The sequence below is a fragment of the Perognathus longimembris genome, chromosome 1 (assembly GCF_023159225.1).
Source record: "Perognathus longimembris pacificus isolate PPM17 chromosome 1, ASM2315922v1, whole genome shotgun sequence".
Lineage (NCBI taxonomy): Eukaryota > Metazoa > Chordata > Mammalia > Rodentia > Heteromyidae > Perognathus > Perognathus longimembris.
In genome coordinates this window covers 81,754,601-81,777,203 of record NC_063161.1, presented here as the reverse complement: position 1 = coordinate 81,777,203, position 22,603 = coordinate 81,754,601, and the positions used below count along the sequence as shown (strand labels likewise).

At 41.1% G+C, this 22,603-nt stretch overlaps 1 protein-coding gene across 9 annotated transcripts in view; it reads right to left on the bottom strand.

Moving 5' to 3' along the window:
• The window catches only part of LOC125339685 (aminopeptidase O (putative)), a 348,038-nt gene that overhangs the window by 65,858 nt on the left and 259,577 nt on the right, over nucleotides 1-22,603 (bottom strand). For 8 of the 9 annotated variants that reach the window (XM_048330939.1, XM_048330957.1, XM_048330970.1 and 5 more), the window contains 2 exons: nucleotides 10,093-10,155; nucleotides 9,614-9,688 (listed from right to left, as the gene is read on the bottom strand). In XM_048330939.1, the coding sequence (XP_048186896.1) occupies nucleotides 9,614-9,688; nucleotides 10,093-10,155 (138 nt within the window). Of the gene's footprint in view, nucleotides 1-126; nucleotides 271-9,613; nucleotides 9,689-10,092; nucleotides 10,156-22,603 lie in introns of those variants that run through there. The other variant, XM_048330993.1, reaches the window with a different exon arrangement.

The window sequence follows — 22,603 nt, the reverse complement described above, 5'->3', positions numbered from 1 at the left end:
ATCATCAAAAAGCCAGAAGTGGAGCTGTGGCTCAAATGACAGAACAGAAACCTTGAGTGAAAAATCTACGGGACAGCATCCAGGCTGAGTTCAAACCAAGTACCATGCGAGCGTATGTGCTTAGTAGCTACCTACACCTGGTAAGAGTGATGGGGAATGATTACAAATAGACAGAGGAGAACTCTGAGTGACAGAAATGTTCTTACCAATGGCCTGTGGGGCTGGAAGCCAGCTGGGTAGCTGGGTTCAGTCTTCCAAACCAGCACTACACTAAGAAAAAAGGACTGTGCGAAAGTTGCAAAATTATGTAAAGTTTCTTAAAACACACAGACTTATAACTATAGCCTAAGAGGTCAGTAAGAGAAGCTGAGAACCACCATCTTCTATTGGCTAGAAGTTCTGAACAATATAGCTTTACAGTCAGAAGAAATTTTGAAGGTCTACTTTCAATACTGAGAACTGAAGTTTGCACATATATGATGGCTACAGAGGGGAAAAAAAGCAAACGTACAATGTGCATAAACAGAATCCAGAAGTATGCCTGGTTTTTTTCCCCAGATTCTTTCTGTGGTTCCTGTTTAACTTCTTGTGCCTTTTTTTCCAGATTCTTTCTGTGATTCCTGTTTAACTTCTTGTGCCTTTCCTATCCTTACCTATTCATGGGTACCAAAGTAATGGTAGAAAATTGCTACACAAAGTAAATAAAAGCTTTGCCACTTGTAGTTATGAAGTTACATAAAATGTCTAAAGTTCTCTTATATACAAAAATGTTTAAAAAGCAAAAACACACTCTATAAGACTGTTTTCTAATAGTTTTCTTGGTATTAATGACTGTGAATCAAGTTTGTTCCTCTTATGTCAGGTGGATGTGTGTTTGTGTGTACATACATATATACCTTCACCCATTTATGATTCAGAATCTATGCTCGAAAAAGCCAGTGCTTTTATGTTTATGTGTATGTGTGTATGCATGTGTGTGGTAGTAGTGAGGTTAGAATTCAGTGCCTTGTGCTTGACTAGCAAAGGCTCTACCACGTGACCATATCCCACCTTTTTTGCTTTAGTTTTTCGGATGGAGTCTCATGCTTTTGTCTGGGTCTAGCAGCTCACACCATGCCTCTTTTGCACCTCTCACACAGATAAGACTCAATCCTCTTTTCTACACTACTATTTACATATAGTCACCACCGATCTTTGGAGGATTGTTTTCTAATTCTATATTTTCTACTCCTATTCAGTTTTGTGTGTTCTGGATCTTAAATGAAATTATTCAATAAGTTGCATAAGTAACAGTTTGATAACAAGTTTGTTATTAGAAGAATTATAGGTACTTTCTGGTCTTGGGTTTTCACCTTTTCTGATTCTTTAGTGTCAGAAATTCTGTGACAAGTCCCCCCCCCCCACTAGCAAAACACTGATCAATTTATCTTTTAAAATTACTGCATAAATTAAAATTACTTACTCAAATAAAGATGCCAATACTATTTATATGCAGATCAGTCTGTGCTTACAAATCAGGGGAAAGCATTAAGACAGATTCAGTTAATTCAATTCCTTAATATCTCACTGTAAGTTCCGGCCTACATATGTAAAAGGTTGCTTTATCCAAACAAGGTCCAGGCATGGAAACTCTAGCCCAGTGTGGCCTCAGGTAAAATGCATTACAAGCTCATAGCCTTCATTTCTGTTACACTGGTTTGGATTTATATATCACATGCAGCTTTGTATGTGATCTTTGATATACTGTGTGTTTTATCTTTCCAGGGCCAGAAATGACTTCTCTTGTTTCCTTGCTATTTTCCAGCAACTTCTTACAGATGGCCATGTGCATAACACATTCAAGGAAATGTGTTGAATGACTAAACTGGCTTAGGTTTTCAGCAATCCTTATTATCTGAAAGATAGACTATTTTTAGTTGTTGTTTTTAGTATTTTTCTGTGAATATATAATGAAATGAGAATAAAGTAGACATGGAGCTTTCTAGGTAAGGCATCAAAAATCACTGCCACTTTTGGTCTAGTCATTGAGGAGTGCAAAGAGCCTGCCAGCACTCGGAGTCAGGGTAAGCTTACTTACTGCTAGGGTACAAACAAAAGCCTCCTCTGAATAGCTGCCATATATATATGTCTCACCCTGAGTCAACCCAGGTCTATTTGCCCTATAATGAAATACTCTCAATTTCAAACTTCCTAAACAGAAGGGACTGAAAGGATAACAAGACAGTTAAAGAATACAACCAAAACACTGTAAGTACAGAATCTTATTTAATTTCAAACCTCCTCTGTAAGATGTAAAAAACACATCTCATTTTACAAAGAGGAATATAACAGTTAAAAGCCAAATGAAAACTAGGAAAAGTGACCCACAATGAGACATAGTAAATTTATTGAAATTTAAGGAAAAAAATCTTGAGTACCCAAGAAAAAGATCAGGTAACTGAAGAGACCATCATCAGACTATATACAAAACAATGGGGTAACATAATTAAAAAACTGAAGAAAACAAACACCAAGGATTTTATATCTAACTGAAATGACCTGCAAGTAGGAAGACAAAGGTATAAATATACAAGAACACAGGCAACAGAGTTACCCCTAGTTCTTTCTAAGAAGTCCACCCCAAAACTAGCTTCAGAAACCACAATGACTGAACAGACATCAACTTAAGAATACAGGTAAGCATTTAACATAGATTTACCTGCAGAATTTTCTAAAAGATATAATTTAGTACACATGTCTACAAGCTCTTATATTAGAGGCTGAAATTACATGAAAAAATGCAGTCATCTTGCTAATTGTCTTAGAGGTATGTATCTGGAAGTAAAAAGACAGTATTTCAAGTCACATGCTGGAAGATAAAAGTGAAGGAGCAAGAAAAGGCATCCAATTTCCCTACTTCTCACAAGGAAACAGCGTTATTCTGTGAAAGTAAATGTTAGAACAAAACCTTCCCCTATACTAAAAAAAAAAAAGATAAAAATAGTATAAAATTATATGACAAAAAATTAAGGCCAAGCATACCGATTTTATCAATTAATGTAAATGGGCCTAGATGGACTATTAAATGAAAGGATTCATTTAATAGGAACGCAGGAAAGCAAACGCTAAGTGGCAAATTTAAGGAGCATGTAATTATGTGGCAGAGCTGGGACCAGCGTCAGGTTTTTCTGTCTCCGTATTCTCTTTCTAGAAGACATGAAAGAGATCACCCATAAAAAGGCCAAGAAATCTTGATTAAATAGACTTTAATGAAAGCTTGGATCATTAAAGAATACAATGATTAAATAAGATTTTATTGTTAAATAGTAAAAAAAAAAAAAGTTTTTTTAAAAAAAATGCAACAGCCAAGGCTGAGTTTATATAAACTTACTGAGGCTGTACTTGAGCGAGTCCTTTTCCAAACTGGAGTCAAGGCTGTGCAGAGACCCAGTAATATAAATGAAATAAATAACTGGACTTAGACACACACTGTTGCTCACTCTTTCCAATAGAAAATTAGTGGAAACAATACCTACTGATACAAGTAGGTGCTACTAAAAATAATGCATCTTATTAGTGCTATATAAGACCAGGCACAAAACAGCAGCTCATTAAAATGCCTTCAATGAGAGTGTCTGCCAAGGAAAGCATTCTGTCACAGGAATGAAATTAATGCTGCTTGTAAAAGTAACTAAAAAAAAAAAAAAAATTTTCTTTGCCTGCCTCCTTTTCCAGCCCAACTCTGTATGCTTTAGTTGAAAATGGCTTCTATCTTTCATGGCATGGAAGAGTTAAAGGCTCTGTCATCAAACATGTTAAAATCAACAAGAATGTAATTATCTACATGCTTTCAAGTGTTTTCAAAATACATGCTGGTTGGGATTTTCCTAATTTAGAAATGTGTGCTTTATGACAATCTAGGACTGTCAATAATCTGACTAGAAAGAATTTTAAGATCTACCCAAAGCATTCTTTTCTATAACAATTGTTTGACTTGTTTATACCTCCCGACTTCCACAGAGCATTTGGTGCAGTGTACAGCACCCTGTCATACTGGTGGCTGTGACGGTATTTTAATAGTACATTTGTATCGGCTGCTACACGTAAAGCACTTAGAAGAGGCCTTGATTCATGGAAAGTGTTAGCTACTACTGTGTTAATATTTCCAGCCAGAGATTCTTTTTTAAATATATGAATACATGAGTACATGATAGCAAGTAGAGAACTGAATTTTAGTATTCCCCATTATGCTACTTGGAAAAAAAAAAAAAAGAAGAGATTTTAGAACACATAGAAATCTTAGAACATGGGCTGGGGATATGGCCTTAGTGGCAAGAGTGCTTGCCTCGTATACATGGAGCCCTGGGTTCAATTCCCCAGCACCACATATACAGAAAACGGCCAAAAGTGGCACTGTGGCTCAAGTGGCAGGGTGCTAGCCTTGAGCAAAAAAAGAAGCCAGCGACAGTGCTCAGGCCCTGAGTCCAAGGCCCAGGACTGGCCAAAAAAAGAAATCTTAGAACATTCTTGAAACTGCAGATTCTTTAAAAAAAAAAATCAATCTGTGAAACTGATGAAAACTTAATAATATAAAGTTACACAGACCAGACTCCTGTCCAGAGGTGACCAAAAGTACATTTTATCAGCAATTTTACTCTGGTTAAGCTAAAAAAATGATGAAGACAACATAGGGGAAAAAAAAAACAAAAGCTAAGATGTTGTAAAACCTGATCTAACTTGAGATTTGGGAACAGAGGATTTAATAAATAATGTATTTCTTAAAGATTTATGAGAAAAAAGATACACAAATAAGATGGAGGTACATAAGTTCTAAATATTTCAGCAATACAAAACAAATTGCACAATAACAGCACTGTAATTATCCCTTTTGTTTGTTTTTCTTTGTAATTACTTTTAATACATTACTCTGCCTCCCTCCATCACTCAAGTAACTTGTCATCCAAAGGCACAATCAGTACAGCACAGGACACAAAGCCACTCACAGAAAGGGAGGGAGGGGAGGGGGCAGGCTGGTGCCTCAAGAGCTATGACTCACTAGAATCCATAAAGCTTTTCTATGGAAGTCAAGTATCAATGAAGTTATTGTAAGAGATTATGGGCTATATAAATGTAGACTAGTTATGAATTCTCATAGGGAACTAGCACTCTCAAAAAGAGGCAAGGCCACCAAGCCTGGAAAACCTCTCAAGGGGACTCTTGCCTCAGTTGCTTTAAGAGTAGCTGCTCAAACCTGGCAGGGTGCCAGATGCAGAGAGAATAGCTCCTGTAATGTGAAGGGACCCTTGCTGCCTCAGCTAGCTCTCTTTATGTTCACATTGTACCACTTTGCTAACTTCTGAGTGGTGATGGCTTCAGGGTCAGGCTTAACACAGGCACCTTGCACTGCTGTGAAGAGAAAGAGCTAAATAATTTTTATCCATCTTAAATGGTGATTTCCAGAAGTCATCATCAGTGTAAAAACAGACTTCGGTCACAAAAAACAAATACAGAAGTAAAGTATTATTAGTTGGAGACTTGTACCTATTTTCATCATTTTGAACAGTTCAGTATTAGAACTGTAATAAAAATATCTTTCCCAATATAGAAAACTTTAAAAAATAAATGTAGAATTCACAAACCAAGCTGGGAACGAAGCTTATCATGTGGCCTCCATTAAAAGGGCCACTATTTACTTTATGAAGTCTACATTTCAGACAAATACCTTTTTAGATCCTACGTTTCACTTTGGCTATTTCAATGACAATTTCACCAACTTTTAAATAATTTTATGCTCCGAAGTATTGATTTTTCAGGCTCTGGTTTGGCAAAAAAAATAATATAGAATGCTGCTGTTAAAAAAAAAAACACACCAAAGATCATTTTCACTTAGTGTTAGTTATAACTAGTCAGAACAAAGGACAGCCGCTCCTGCTTTGGACACCCGTTTCCAAACACACATCAGAGTTTCAGTAACACCAATAGCTGAATTGCAATATTTTGAAAGTAAGCCAATGAATACTCTGGGATTGAGGGATGACTAGAAATTATTCTTGTAAAATTTGTTCTCTGCCTATTATCAAATACAAAAAAAACTAGAACGGGTGATTCTTTTGAACCTGAAAAGCAAAATGGATTTTTATTTCAAAGAATCAATTATACACCATTAATGTTTTGCCTTAAAATGTACTATTTCTAAACTATTAAATTTATAAACTAGAAAATTATTAAAACCACTATTTACATACATGTACTCACCAAAAATGATATGTAAATTGCATTTATCTCTGAACTGAGTCAAGGTAAAAGCAGAAAAAAAAATGTGTGGTCTTCTAAGGCCAATAGCCACTTATTAACATCTACTGTTTAAAGCGCACACAAAGACATACATACACAAAGACACACAGACACACAGACAGACAGACAGACACACCTAGTGCTGTAATCACAACTGTGTGATCTGCCCCTTGCAGAGCTGCCTGACCCTCTCATCTTAATTGTTCTTTGTGTGGTCAGTCTTGGTCTCACTGATTTTTCTGTTGAAAAATTATTCAGACTAAATAAAAGGACCTTGATGAAACAAAAAAGAAAAGAAAAACAGAATTGGAAGGAGAAAATACTTCCGGATCAGAAGCAGAAGAGATACAAGTTTGTCATTTTAAATGAAGAAAATAGAACAGTTTAAGAGAACCGAGTTTTGCTGGTGGACAAAGAGCTAGAGTCTGAGGCTAAAATGAAAATAGTGTTAGAAAAGATTCTGACATGTGTAAGACAGAAAGATGCAGAGATAGTAAGTGAAATCCTGAAAAGACAGATGAGAAAGGCAGCCCAGCTATCTGGTGGGCAGGAATGACATGCAGCAGAAGGAATCAGAGGCCAGGAAAGGCCAGGAGAGCATTTTAAATCACTTATCTGGGTGCTGCATCTCACTCACCCAATTTCCTTTATTTCATTATTCGTTGTTCTAACCCACAGCTGAGCACAGGCTGTTTGTTTTGCTTCCCCTCTTGAGTGCAGCTGAAAAACTCAACTAGAATTTCAAGTTCCATCAGACTGTGCCTACCACTTAGCACCTCAGAGAATTTCTTTAAGGGGAAAAACAAACATCCTCTGAGATAGTTCCTCCTTTACATGCTGCTCCTTGCCCTTGTCAGAACCTGGCCTTTCAGTAAGGCTGTTTTCTTTCTTTTCAGACAGGCCAGAAGGTCCTGCTTTCCACAAGGCAGTAAAAGTTGCACCCTTCTATTGGAAGAAAAATGTTATGACCTTAGCACAGTTAACACAGGATACTCAACCTAATGCACTCATCTAGACCGAATCCTAAGATGCAAACCGACACTTAGAGGATGGAAAAAAGAGAGGATGTGGAGGAATGAGGGCAAGGAAAACAAAGAGGGCAAATAAAGGCAGAGGCTAGATTTAAAACATGTATGTCAGAAATAACTAAAACTTATTTTTACAATAATATAAAGGCAGAAAAAAGTATAATTTTGATGTAGGTAAAATATAGTGGGTGCAGGAAAAAGGTGGAGGAGAATAATCAACTGGCTTCTACTTGTAGCATGATGGATATTCAAAAAAAGAATATTAGAATCAACAGTGAATGAACACCTTGGTTCATACTAATAACAAGCTCAAATCCTAACAAAGGGTTATACATGACCTTGGATTGTACTCATTACCACAGAGTACAATTGTGTTTCAGAACTGGAGACACACTTCAACTAGGGCTGCAGGAAGGCTTCTCTGCCTTTGAGAACTTGGTGTAAAGCCCTTGGGTTGCTGATCTTCCTTCCACCGGCCCTTTCCAATACTGAATACTTTGCCTCCAAACATTCTCTAAGGTCAGAACCAGAGGCCAAAATGCTCTGTATCTGCCCAGAGCTTGGAGAAAAGACTAGAGACAACAATGATTAAGGTACTCTGCTTTGATGGAAATTTCCAGTTCTTGCCCTTGCCACCTCACCTTCCAGACTAAGTCAGCTGTAAGCTTCACTCCTTGAAAGGAAGTTCTGAATGATGGTCCCAATTCAACCTTGGTCCCATGTTCTTGCTCTCTTTAAAACTTCTGCCTGTACTTGCTAGGATGAAAAGTCAAAGGAGCATGCTTTCTGAGAGTTCTAACACAAAAGACTAGTTAGGAGAGCGGGCTGAGAGAACTCCCATTCTCAGACCCTAAAAGCCTCAGTTGTTCTCTTATCCCAGCCCACCCCCAATTCTCAGAAGACCCAATGGCCACATGAATGGCACAGAAAATGTTACTTCTAGTTCAGATTTTGGTAGGGTCAATATTGATATTGAGTAATCAATCCACAAAGAGAATTGCTTCTCCTTCTTGCATGAGAGATTATGTTCAGGCAATCTTATGTTTGATTTTAAAAATAAGTAATAGCTACAGCCACTTTTAAAGTACTTTTCCTTCTTTGGATATTTTATGATCTCAGTCATCACCTCACAAACTTAAAAAAAACAACCACCTAAATCATGAAAAGTTAAACAAACATAACCTTCCACAGCATGCTGAGGTATATTTCAAAAACTCAAGTCTATTTAAAAAGGACACCTTTCCTATTACTGTTCAACTGAAGTGACTAATGGGACTCACTGTTTAAAATGAGAGAGGCCCAGGCCAGCGCCCTCAAACACACTAAGTACCATGACACTTTCAGGCTAGTTCTTTTCCAACTCTCTTAGAAAATGCTGTCATATCCTTAAATGCACTTTGAAACTCTGGTATCACCTTCATTATGATGTGCTTTGTGCACAATCTCAGACACTGCAATGCCCATACTAAGGCAACACATCTCAGAAGTTGGCAGCAGGACTATCAGCAAGAATTTGGCTTCAGAATCAAGAGTGATTCATCATACATTCTAGCAGCAGAAAAACAACACACGGCTATTTTAATCCGTTGGTGCTATCTAGAATCCTCCCACCCCCCCCAAAAAAAAAACCCACAGTAAAATGTAATTATTAGGTAAATGTAAGAAAAATCAAATCTTTTACATTTAGTCCCTTAGAAAATACCTGGCTACTTACCGTATTTTTAAATAGTTATCACAATGACAAATCGAGTTTAAACTTAACACCATTTCAGAAGAAAAGAGACACTGAACTTCTACAAAGTAACACACTGAAATTCTAAATTTAGGAGCATAAACCTTTCACTGGCTTTACAGTAAGAAAAATTCTTTCTAGTGTTTTTAAAGTAGCTCACATCTTTCATTGTCCATTTTCTCAGGTGACTTCAATTTAAAGTCTAGTTGCTATTGTGTCGATCATAACCAGAGAAGCCCTTCTGACATTTGTTTGGAATGCTTTCTTTCATTTTTCCAAGGTACCTTAGGCGCTGTGATGCCTGGCCACGGGTCTAATAGTAATGGAACCTGCTCAAGTCCTGTTGCTCTATTTAATCTCCACTTGAGTCATTCTTACTTCACAAGAACACAATATGTTGATGTGAGAACTATTTCTACAGAATTAGCCCCACAGCTTAAAGAAAACTGGCTTATTGTCAATTTATTTTTTAAAAAATAACAAAAATGCTAGTTTGATCATTGTGACCAAGCCCTCCTGTCCCTGAAGAGGAGGCTATGTATCAAGACGTGCACCCCAATACTCTTCAGGGATCCCCTACCTTTTCAAACACCTCTTCTTGCTCCCCTCGTTTCCGTTTTCGAGGTCTCCGGTTCACTTGGATCCATTTCGTGACCTGAAGTTCAAAGACCACAGAACATTTTTGCACAGGTCTGGAGGGCTGCTTGCGGGCGGGCGTGAGCAGGCGAGGCGGCGGGGGGGGGGGGGGGGAGGGGGGTCCGGTCCCCAGCCCCGTGCGCTCCACCTGCGGCGGTCACGGCACCTGGCGGGGCTCTCCAGGCCGCCGCCTCCACGCGCCGGCTCCGGGCCCGCGGCGCGCTGGGGCCGTGACCTTCGCCCCGGCCGCTGCCTGCTGGTCACGGCCCGGCTCCGCAGCCCGAGCGCGCCGAGTCCCCGAACAAGGCCCATCTTACCCACTGCGGTCGCGCGTCGGCGGCGCCGCGGCGCGGGACCCGCCATCCCGGGGAGGGGAGGGGGAGACGGGGAAGGGAGCGCGGCACGCGCGCCGCCCGCACTCACCTCCGCGTCCACTTGCCGCACGAGCCTGCATTCCGCCCCGGCCTGACGATCGGTCTGCAGAGGCTGCGGGGAGGGGGGGGGGGAAGGGAAGGAGCAGAGTCAAGTTTAGCCGGGGGACGGCCTCCGCCTGCCTCCCGCGAGCCCCGCCACATCTTCGCACCCGCGTACCTCACCCGCCGTAAGTGAGGATGGAGATGGAGGCGGCGGCGGCGGCGGCGCGCGCGAGTCCAGCCGAGAGCACCGAGCAGCCGCACTCGGGGCCCGCAACACCTAAGGCGCAGCGCGGGCGGCCAGCGCGCGGGGCCGGGCGGCGGCGCGGGCGGGCGGGCGGGCGCAGGGGCGGGGCCTGCCTTAAAGGTATAGGCCGCCGCACCGCCCTCCCGCAGGTCGCCCCCGCCCCGCTACTTTATTGTTCTCCCTGGACACATCTTCCCAACCTCTTTCTAGGCGTCCCGCTGGCGCTCAGGATCCCGCGCCCTCCCACGCGTCGACAGGCCTCGGGCGTACACGCTTCAATGCAACCCCCAGCCCCATCCCTAGAGACCGGGGTGCCCACGAAGGGCTTACTTTGAAGGCTGGTGGTAGGGGACCCCAAGTGTTCTGCAGGGGTGCCACGCACAGCCCCCTCTCCCGAGGGCGGCCTGTACTTGCTTCCCGGGTCGGAAACCTAAGTGGCTCCTTCCTTGGCTTTGGCGCTGGAAAAGGAAGTTTCCTACTGAAGCGTTCTTTAGGTCAGACGCCGAGAAGTAGACCTTTTTCGGAGTCCGCCGGACTCCCGGGTGGGGACAGGTGACCTCCGGGGAGGGAGACCGGCTGTGTCGGAAAGCTGGCCCGGCGCGCGGGAATTACAGGCAGCCCTTGCTGCACTCTCGCCTGGGCCAGTGCCCACCTGCAACCTTTCGACCGCGGTGGACCTCCACAGCGACTGAATTAAAAAGGATCAATCCGTTTTCATAAGGAGGCAGAACGTTTCTACCTACTTTACAAACTGTGCTATCTCAGGTTTTCCTCCAACCTCCTTTTAAAGGCTTTCTCCCCATCCCATCAGAAGTTGGTGGAACTAGACGCCAACAAGGGCCAGGAAGGAGAGTTGGGTAGTAAGCCTTTGCTGATTTTGACCAACCCTTTAACTTTATCGCATTTCTTTAAAGAAAATCTGTCTTGCCCCCTCTTTATTGCTACTCCATCCTTCTTTCAAGATCAAAAGGTTTAGATCAAAGCCAAGATCAAACTCACTACTTTAAATAGAAGCAACTTTCCATGGAGTATTTTACACAAAGAGGAGCTTCTTAATGGAGACATCAGAGTGGAAAACTTCATTTAATCCATTCATTCCATATTCATAACTAGACTACTTAACCATACACTAATGATGCGTGTCTAGTTCCTAAAATAAACAACGGATCTGCTCCAGTGGGGGGAGGGGGTTCTTACCCAGTGTTTTGGTTTCCAGGAATGAAAAAAAAAATCCAACTCTAGAGAGGAGTATAAATGGATATATTAACCATTTCTTATCTTTAGCTAAATACTATGAAATGCATCCTCACTTCCTAAAATTTTTCAATGTATTATCTAACCATCTTATTCAATCACAACCATCTTATACAATTTTTCTACTCTAAAGGAAATACACAAAAATAGTTGATGCTTGGTAAATCTTGGGTGCACACAGGCAGACAAAAAATTACAAATAGTGAAGTGGATAATGCAGAGCTGTTTAATTTTACGTGGAAATAGAACCTTGAGCTATTCAAGTTTCTAAGCCTCTAATAACAGTTCCAGAATCAATAGAAATCTCTCTGGAAAGATGCTTCCTTTTACCCAGTAGAATACTTTTCCTTGAGAGTTCACTGCCCTCGGGAACTCTGGTATGAAACCGTTCAATACAGTTGTAATAAAACAATGCCTTGCTGAAATGGACCTTTTTAAAGGATATTCTTTGTTAACATAGAAGCATTTTTTCAGATTATAGTCTTAAAAGAAACAAAACAAATTTTACAACAATTTAGTACTAGAAATAAAGATAACTTTGCAAATTAAATATTATACAGACTTAGATGAAAATCTATCATTACAGCTAGACAGTAGTTGAAGGTTGTTTTTCCTTATAATTTTCCTCATATATTTCATCCTAACTTTCATATACAATTGTTCCTAATTCCATAAACTCCAAGGAGCCACAAGAAAGGTCATGGGAATTTGGGAACCCTATGGCACTAACCACCAAATCTCCTTTCTTCTAGCACGTAGCTCTTGAAGAACCCAATGATTTCTCTCATAAGCTGACCAAAGAAACTGCCACTGCCACTGTGCAATTTTAGTTCTTTGTAAAATGGGAAGCAAAAGGTAGGACCCATTTTCCATGCTTCCCAACTTCTGTTTGTTGTTCTGTATTCCACAGAAAAGTCAGAATGATTACTTCCAAAGGTAATTCCAATTGTATCACTTTGCTTTACTGAAACTACTTTGCCAACCTAGCCCTTATCCTATAGTTCTGGCCTTGTACACTTGTGAAGTCTTTCCTCACTCTCCATTCCATATTACATCACCCTCGCTATTCTTTCTAGTTGTATCCTGTTTGTGTCCTTTTAAGTGATTGTCTTTTTCAACAATTAATTTTTTAAATAAAGAGACTAATTTTTAGAGCAGTTTTTAGTTTATGGAAAAAGTACTCCTTGCTTCTACAGTTCTCCCCATTTTTAACATCTTGCATTGGTAAAATTTGTTGCAATTAAGGAACCAGTGTTGATATGTTATTATTAATTAAATTTCATAGCTTGTATTAGGGTTCACTCTGCATTGTACAATTAAAGCTGTCTCCCAGTTCATTAATGGGATGAATGTATTTCTCCCTAACTGGACTTTATGCTCTAGGGAAAAAGAAATCCTGTCTCTTTTGTTGGTCTTTGTCCAGTCACTAAGCCACTGCCTCCGATGCTGAATAAATGTTTAAAAACAGTACGAAAGTAGAAAGGAATAAATGAATGAATAGCACGTAAAATCTCAAGGGGGAGGAGTCATCTATTGTTCTAATTAACACCTGGCTTTCTTACTTGAACTTATAAAGAGCATAGAATTGTGTTTTTTAAAAAAGATATTAGTTACAAAACCAGTGTAGTTCTAAAGAGCCTTCAAAAAATAAAAAGGAGAAATGAAAAGGTTCCTACATATGAATAACTAAAATAGCATTTCAAAATGGTTCCAGGAGCTGAATTTATGATGAAATGAAAGATGAACACACTGCTGGAACACACTGACACTGGAAAAATATTCATATTTTATCTGTGTTCAACACATCCTGAACACTTCGTCTGTAGTCCACCTGCATCTCCCTTTCTTTATGGGTTCACACCAATGATGGAACACTAGAGAATCAGGAAGCTTTTGTTGTATGTGCTTGGCCTGGGTGTTGTCCTTGAGCATTTTTTGCTAAAGTCAGGTGCTCTACTTCTTGAGCCACAGCTCCACCTCTGGCATTTTGGTGGTTAATTGGAGATAAGAGTCTCACAAACTTTCTTGCCCTGGCTGGCTTCGAACTGCAATTCTCAGATCTCAACCTCATGAGTAGCTAGGATTACAGGCATGAGCCACTGGTGCCTGGCTAGGCTTCTTTTTTAAAAATCTGCAGTAAAGGATGGATATTCTAGTATCTTTCCAAACGTGGCAGAAGCATTTTAAATCTATCTCAAAAACAGATGTTTTCTATTTGAATTCTAGTAGACAGACAAGCTTAGAAAGGAAGTTGTTCTAAGAAAACTTTCTTGTCAAAGCAGTTTATAAAATTGAAGACAATTTCAGAGGCTAAGGAAAATGCCATTACTTTAAAATAAAAGCATTACTTAAACTAGGACTGGTAGTTACTTTCCAAAGGGAATTTGTTTTTCAGCTTCCCCCCACCCCACCCCACCACACCCCATTGGTTTAGTTGAAGGGAAGAGGAAGTTACTCCTTTCACTGGAAAAAGTGATGCCAGTTTAAATTGTTAATATGAGTATATGCTGGCCTCTCAGCCAATGAGAAGAAGCTTGTCTTTCTAGTCAACAGGAAGGCCTATGGGGCAAAAAGGGAGCCCTTTAATTATCCCAAACAGCCTCAGATGGCAAATTACATTCCCTTGGGCAAAGCAGAGGGGAAACTATCTACAGTAAGAAACCAAAAGATTTTTGAATACCAAACAAGGTAGAATGTTCCAGAAACTTCTGCTGGTTTCAGAAGGATTCTATTGCCAACATATATTCAAGGGTAAATTAAAAAGTAGAAATCACCTGGTCTGACATTGCATGTTTGCTTCCTGTGGTGCTGAGGATAGAAACCAGGGTCCTTTGCAAGCCAGGCAAGTACTCTATTGGCTGACTTATCTCCTCAGCCTGTGGAACATACTTGTAATCTCAGGAAGCGGAGGGAGGAGGATGGCCAGTTCTGGGCCACTCTCAGCTACTAGTGAGACCCAAGCTCAAAGAAACAAACCAAAACCAAAGTAGAAATCTACATTGGTCAGCAAGTAAAATTAAGTTTAGATTAAGGTGAAGTTATGACAAGTATGGATTAGAAACAAATTATCAAATGAAAGATTCCCTTATTGTTTGATTTTTGGTTGAATGTAAAATTATACATAATTTGTCCTACCATCCATTTTGTCTCTGTGTTAGAATGAAGACCAACCTTCTTCCTAAAGAGGATTTTGGCCTTGCTAAATGGAACCCTTAATGGAAGGCCTTATAAAGTAGAATTTTCAAAAATAGGAAATCAATCCCACGCTTGGCTTCGCTGACTGCCAAAGCCTATGGCTCTGCAGTGAGCTAGCTAACAGAACTGCTTCCTCTCTCTAACCACAATCCTCTTCTCACCGTTACTCAGAAAAACTTTGCAGACCTGGACTGAGGGAACATTTTACATGCTCTCTTCTTACCACCTCTCTCTCTCTCTGTCTCTCTCTTACACACACACACACACACACACACACACACACACACACACACACACACACACACAGAGCCTTGAACTCTCCCTTGGCTTTTTTGCTCAAGACTGGTACTTTACCAGGTGAGCCACATTTCCACTTAGAGCTTTTTGCTGGTTCACTGTATGTAAGAATCTCTCAGACTTTCCTACATGGGCGAGCTTTGAACCTCTATCCTCAGGTCTTCCTCCTGAGTAGTTGAGATTACAGGCATGAGCAACCAATGCCCAGATTTAGCTGTCCCTGAGATCTCTCTGAGAATCTGATGGAAGGTTAATTGTGCTATTAGCAACTTAAAGAAAAAAAAATACAACACACATACACACACTTCTCAATTTTCTTGAGATTCCAATTCTTTTGATGCCCAAACTCCTCTCCTGGATACTATAAAATCTATTGTTGGATTAAACCAGACCACCATAAAGCTGGCCCTGGACTTCGTCTTTCAGTACTCAGTGAATGTCTTCTTATCACATTAAGTTCTGGTAAGAAGCCATCAACCTTTATGGAGGTGCATTATAAGAAACAGCCCTATAAAATCCATTGAATGTTTACTGGAAGGATGAGTTTAGAAGGTTGTTTATTACATTAGATAGTAATTTTCTGCGAGGCCCACAGGAAAAACTTCTCCCTGATATCAACATCAGGAGGAGTTAGACTAAGGCAGCTGGTTTGTTTTTAACCTCACCAGCAGTACAATTTAGCTTTATCCCTTTTCCTTCTTCTAGAAAGATTAGAGATCTGAGACTCCACTTTAATCAGGGAAGAAACCTCAGGGTATACTTTTTATATGCTAATTTTAATTCCAGGACCAGTGTTGTTTTCTGACTATTATTTTCATGTTGCTTCACTTTTCTTAGCACATTTCTATTGTGTTCTATTTATCTATTTTTGAAGCTGTTTTAGCTCTATTTTGAATGAAGAAAGCTATGGGTGAAGTGTTCTAGTGTTGTTTTTTTCATCCCTTAATTTCCTTTTCCTTTTTGGAAGAGAAAAAATGGGGGGAATCTGAAAAATGTTCATTATTCTAATATTTCTATTAATATTTATAAAGTGTGGAAGTTAAGGCCATGTGATTAATCATAAAATTCAATTAAAATACCCAGATGTCAGCTACTCAGGAAGCTGAGATCTGAAGCAGTTCAAAGCCAGCCTGGGCAGGAAAAGCCATAAGATTTTTATCTCTAACTAACCAAAAAGTCAGAAGTGGAGCTGTGGCTCAAGTTGTGGAGTGCTAGCCTTGAGCAAAAAATCTCAAGGACAGCTCTCAAGCGCTGAGTTTAAACCCCAAGAGTGGCGCGCCCGCACACACACACCAATGAAAAGAGCTATTAAAAATGAAAAACAGTCCCTTACAAATATATAAATCTATTCTAATTCACAAATATTTTTTCTCTTTTGCTATAAAAACGAGAAGAAAGTGTCTTAGATGGTAGGAGAAGAATATAAATTCGATAGATAGTTTGTTCACTGGGAAAACATGGTTGTTACCTATTGCAAAACCAAAGGACCAGATTTTATGAGAACTAAACAGGGTGAGATTCTGTCTCTGACCTCTGGAAGTCCCTGGGACAAGGAAGTTGTGTAAGGGACACATGTGTGGCTTGTGGGAATTTGGACCCACATTAGTTGGTGTACCCTCTCTGGGCTTCCTTTCTAGTGCAGTTCTGCACACAAATGACATACATAATGTGCTGAATATAGTTGATATTTGTCGAGTTCTATTAGAATTCTGAAACAATGCAACACTATTTGAAGCTGCAGGCAAGTGACTTAAAACCAAAACAATACTGAATCACCACATCTATCAGAGACCACAGCCCCTTTGAACTGGTACAAAGAACAAAAATAACCAGGATTTGTAGTGAAGCATTTGGTCAGAATGCTTCCACACACACGCTATTCTGTTTGTGCTTCATAGAGACACATACATCTTAAGGATGGAGACAGAGGCCCTATGTCCTTAAGATGTACCTTTAAGACTTCACATGGCTTGACCCTGGAGTCTACTAGTTGGAAAGGTAGCAATCTTTCCATGCCTGAAAGAGAGCTTAGGGAACACTTGTGTGGAGCATTACTTTAAAATATTGTTTATTATGTGGATCAGATCAAACCCAGATAAAACACACCACACAAAATATAACTTCATATCATAAAATTCTACTGAAAGAGACATTCAAGAAAATAGGTATTAGCATATTCCCTTCACCACCTGTACAACTGCAATTCTTAACAGAAACTTGACATTCATGGACACTATATCCTTAGAGAATTTTCACAGATGACACACAAAATTACAAATAGGTAGTTGTTAATCTGTGGGTCGCATCCTTGACTGCCTATTAGAATCAGTGAGTATAAGAGGAGGGAAGAAACCCAATTTTAAGATAACTATTTAGAGTCCCATTTCTTGGAGAGGGACCCAGGCACCAGTTATTTTTAACTCTCCCCACCCATGATTCTAATGGGCAGCTGACATTGAGAACCATGGGTTTGACCTATTTTGATGGTGTTCCAGCATTAAGCATATAGGTTACTATAAAGAAATTGTGCAAGCTTTGGGGATATGTAAAATTGAAGATCAGTGGCACAGGATGACCATACACCATGCTCTACAACAGTAAGATTCCCTTTGGGCTGATGGCAGATACAATGCTAGGAGGAGGGACTAATATAAAGATTCATTTCCAAAGCTTGCACTCCAAATAGCCTTGGAAGTATGAGGCAAGCATACACAGAAAAGACTTAAAAGTAAGTAGAAGAGCAGGCACTGGTGGCTCATGCCTGTAATCCTAGCTATTCAAGAGGCTGAGATCTAAGGGTCTAGGCTCAGAATCAAATGGGACAGGAGACTCCAGAGAGTCCATCTCCAAAACAACCAAGCAGCAGGGATAGTGGCATGGTTCATGTGGAAGAGCACCAGCTGAGTTAGCACAAGGCCCCAAGGTTCAAATCAGAATACCAGAAAAAAAACAAAACAAAAAAAAAAACAAGTAGGTGGAAGTTTTAACCCTCTTCCCAGAAAGGAAGTAAGTATAAACAGATGTTTAGCTTTTTAGAGTCTTTTCTTGGTTCATAGTAAATACAATTGTGGGTCTGGATCTGGAGTAAAAGATCTCAGATCCTTGTCTTCAGAAGGCCACATATTAGTGCTGACCTGAATGCTATCAACATGAAGATAGTATTTGCAGTGTTGTTAATATGGTAATGGATGCATTGGGAACCAGATATAACATATAACCAGAGATAACATATGCTGATGGAAAAGACCTATGCAGTATACAAAGGTACTGTCTATTAAGGAATCAGCCCATGCTGATGTCTTGGAGTCATCGGCATCTACTAACAACATAAGATTCTTTGTTTGGAAAGCACATACACATATATGGATACCATTAAGAAGATTATTCTGGGGATGGGGATATGGCCTAGTGGCAAGAGTGCTCGCCTCGTATACAGGAGGTCCTAGGTTCAATTCCCCAGCACCACATATACAGAAAATGGCCAGAAGTGGCGCTGTGGCTCAAGTGGCAGAATGCTAGCCTTGAGCAAAAACAAGCCAGGGACAGTGCTCAGTCCCTGAGTCCAAAGCCCAGGACTGGCCAAAAAATAAAAAAAAAAACATTATTCTGACAAAAATACTTACCCAAAGGTATGTTACTAATTAAACACATAAACCTATCATAGCTTGGTATTTCACTGGCTTGAAAGTCAACACCATGTCTAGGAAGCTTCCTGTCACTTTCCAAGATGGATTGGGTATGGTGTCTAGAAATGTGTATACATGGGCATGTCAATACTGCCTTTGAAAGAGGGGGTGTAGAGAGAGTCTATAGCCTCAGTGTGTTTTATTTTTAAAAACTTTCACAACTCATATAGGATTACCTGTCATCTGACCTCCAAGAAACCCAAAGAAGACACTAGTTTTGAACAAGAGGAATGGGTCTGTAACATATTCTCCATTGAGAAGTAAAATCTCTCTTTCTCTCTCTGTCTCTGTCTCTGTGTCTGTCTGTCTCTGTCTGTCTGTCTGTCTGTCTCTCTCTCTCTCTCTCACACACTCACACACACACACACACACACACACACACACAGAGTAAAATAAAATCAGCCACAGTCTTGAGGTATATTTGGGCTATCCACAATACAAATAACATATGAGAGACAGCCATTTCTAGGATGTTTGCTCACCAAACATTTAGCTCCATACAAGGAGGTATTCCTAGAAAACAATGGGAAGGGCCAGAATTAATTGGCTGCTAATTTCTTTACTTTTCATAGGATGTTTTCTCCAGCAGTGGATGAAATCAATGTTTAATGTTACCCAGGCCCAGTTGTTTCCTTATTAGGAAAGCCCCAGCTTAGATCTCTATGAGGAAAAAAAAACAACAACCTGTCCTGTCCTCCCTCTGCCTGCACCCCTACGTGTGGAGGTGGGAGAGTGGGAGCTGGGGAATGTGAACTTGATCCAGCATTGATCAGCCAAGCAGCAAACTCTCATTGTTCTTTAGATACCAAACATAACTTCTCTCTACTAGGGATAAACCCAGCCTTTCTGTGAATAACAGTCTTTTGTGCTTACCAGTATGATCGATGGAAAAGAACTGCAAAAAACATTAGAACTTTATTAGACTTACCAGAAATACTTCTGAATAGCCAAGATTTAAAATCATCCATTAAATTATATTTATGTTAAGATTGGGTATGTTCAACTTTATTAAAGCTCTCTTGTAGTCATTTCTGACTTTATTTTTTGTGGCATTGGAGACCAAACCCAGGGCATACTAGTCTTTTTTGACACTGAGCTATACTCCTATACCTGATTATTTTTATAATTATGGATTTCAATTTATGTTATAAAGATTCCAGGCTCTTTTAGCTGTGCTTTCTATGGGAATGTTTCTTATTGCTTTGCTCTCTGAGATTTGGGGTCACTGGAAAGCAAATCAGCTGCTGTATTGTCCTATGAATGTGGCATTACTGTTTTGTACAAGGCCCTGGGAGATATGCTGTTGAGAACTTTGACCTGGGCACCCTGTGTCCTTATTTGGGGACATACAGGTCACACAATCTCTCTGAGCCAGTAAGATGGAGATAATGCTGTGATGAGGATGAAATGAGACTGAATACAGCAAGAGGCACAAAGTAGTAGAGCAGCAAAATTCCCTTCATCTTTCCCCTCAGAGACAAAAGCTTGTCTGGTATTTGAACCTAAGTAAACCTTCAAAGATCTCAAAATAACTGAATTGTGACATTATAATAAAAAAAACCTGATCTGATACCCTCTGATGAAGCCCATCTGAGCCACTAAAAACAAGCTTCTTGCAGAGCAACAATGGCTCACACCTTCAATCTTACCTACTCAAGAGGCTGAGGGCTGAGGATCAGGGTTCAAAGCTAGCCAGGGAAAGAAAGACCATGAGACTCTTATCTTCAATTAACCACCAAAAAACTAGGAGTGGAGGTGTGGCTCAAGTAGTTGAGCAACTGCCTTCAGTAAAAAAGCTAAGGGACTAAGGAACAGCACCTAGTCCCTGAGTACAAGGTCCTGTACTGGCACACACACACACACACACACACACACACACACACACACACACACACAGTGATAAGGCCACAAATAAGTGATAGACAAAGGGAAGCAAATTCTCTTTCTCATATGTCTTACTATACAGGAAAATGGACAATCTCATTTCTAGTGCTATGCCACTCAAAACAAGAAGCTGACCATTGTTTATCAAAAGATTATCAAAAAATAATACAGTTGCAGTGCATGCCTGTAACTTCAAACACTAGGGAGACAGAAGCAAGAGGATTCCAAGTTGAAGGCCACCTTGAACTACATAGGGAGACCCTATCTTAAACAAACAAGCAAACAATATCATAAAATGAAATTTGATAATTCTGTATTGCTTTCTGAATGTACCAGCTGTTACATGCAAAGGCATCAGAAATCTTAATAGTAGCTACAAGTGTTTATAGCCAATGTAATGGCATGGATTTCTAATTAGAGATATTTGTCTTTAACTTTCCTCATCTATAAAATGTGCATAATGCTAGGCACTGTGGCACACTCTGGTTATCCCAGCTATAGGGAACACTAAATGGCTGAGTGAAATAGCCCATGTCTATCACCTCAAATGGCAGGATCACAATCCAGGCTAGCCTTGGCATAAAGCAGGAACCTATGTCAAAAATAATCAAGGCAATAAAAGGCTGGAGGTGTGGCTGAAATGGTAGAGTGCCTCCTTAACTAGCATATGGCCCTGAGTTCAAACCCCAGTACCACTAAAATCTAAAAACAAAAAATTGGCTAGGAATATGGCCTAGTGGCAAGAGTGCTTGCCTTATACATGAAGCCCAGGGTTTGATTACCCAGTGTCACATATATAGAAAATGGCCAGAAGTGGCGCTGTGGCTCAAGTGGCAGAGTGCTAGCCTTGAGCAAAAAGAAGCCAGGGGAGAGGGAAGATGGTGCTGCCACAGTAGGGAGGCACCCCAACTGGCTCCAACTGAATAGCGAGCTGGTAACTTCAGCACCCAACACCCCATAAAGAACCCAGCAAACCCAGCAGCCAGAAGCAACAGAGAAATGCAGGAAACGAAAAAGAACAAAAAAAAGAAGAGCCTATAACCTGCACGGAGCTGGAAAATCTCCGGGGTACCCCCCCCCACCCGCCAACCCTGTCCCTAACAGGGCCAGGCTAGGAAAGGTGACCCAGCGCCAACAAACCGACTGCCAAAAAGTCACCCCAGGAGCACAGAGTCTGGACAGGAAGAGCTCCACGGACCCCAGAAGGAGTGTAGACCACCGAGACAGACAGCAGCCACGAAGGACCGGAGGTGCGGGGACCGAACGGCTGGGATCAGACATAAGCAGCAGGGGAACCCCAGGTGCAGACAGGGAGAGCTGGGCCCGCCACCACCAAACCACCGATCCCTACACCCCAGCAGCTCCATAGCTGGTGGCGCTAAGACCTCTGGGAGGACGCGGGAACTAACAGAGGCGGAGCAGCGCCAAGGCATCCTATCCCCAAAGCCCCAGCAGAGCCACCTGAACCTGGCCACACCGGCCCCGCCCCCTCCCCAGCAGGGTCCCGGGGACTGGTAGGCTTTGGAAGCCCCAGGCTCGCTGGTGAGCAACACCAGCATAGCAGAGTCACCTGGGCCTGAACACACGCCCCACCTCACAGTGGAGGCACAGAGAGTCTGCGGGCACCAACCCGCGCCTGGACACTTGATCCTGTAAGGGCCCACGCATACCGTCCCCTCAAAACAAATTGCCGAGAGGACACAAGCACCCTCCAACAACTCAAGCAACTCATCCCCAAAGGAAGCACTAGAGTTCACACGCATGCACACCTGGAGGGCCAGTGTAGGCCAGTGTGCTAGCCCTCCAGCAGGAGGACCTCTTGTCCAAACCCCCACGGGAGCGCACAAGCAAGCACAAGTGAGGGTGACCACCTCAGCAACAATCGAGAAGGTCATGCTCACCCATTGGGCAGTAAGGTTCAACAGCCAAACTCAAACCCAGAGTCAGGACACAAACAA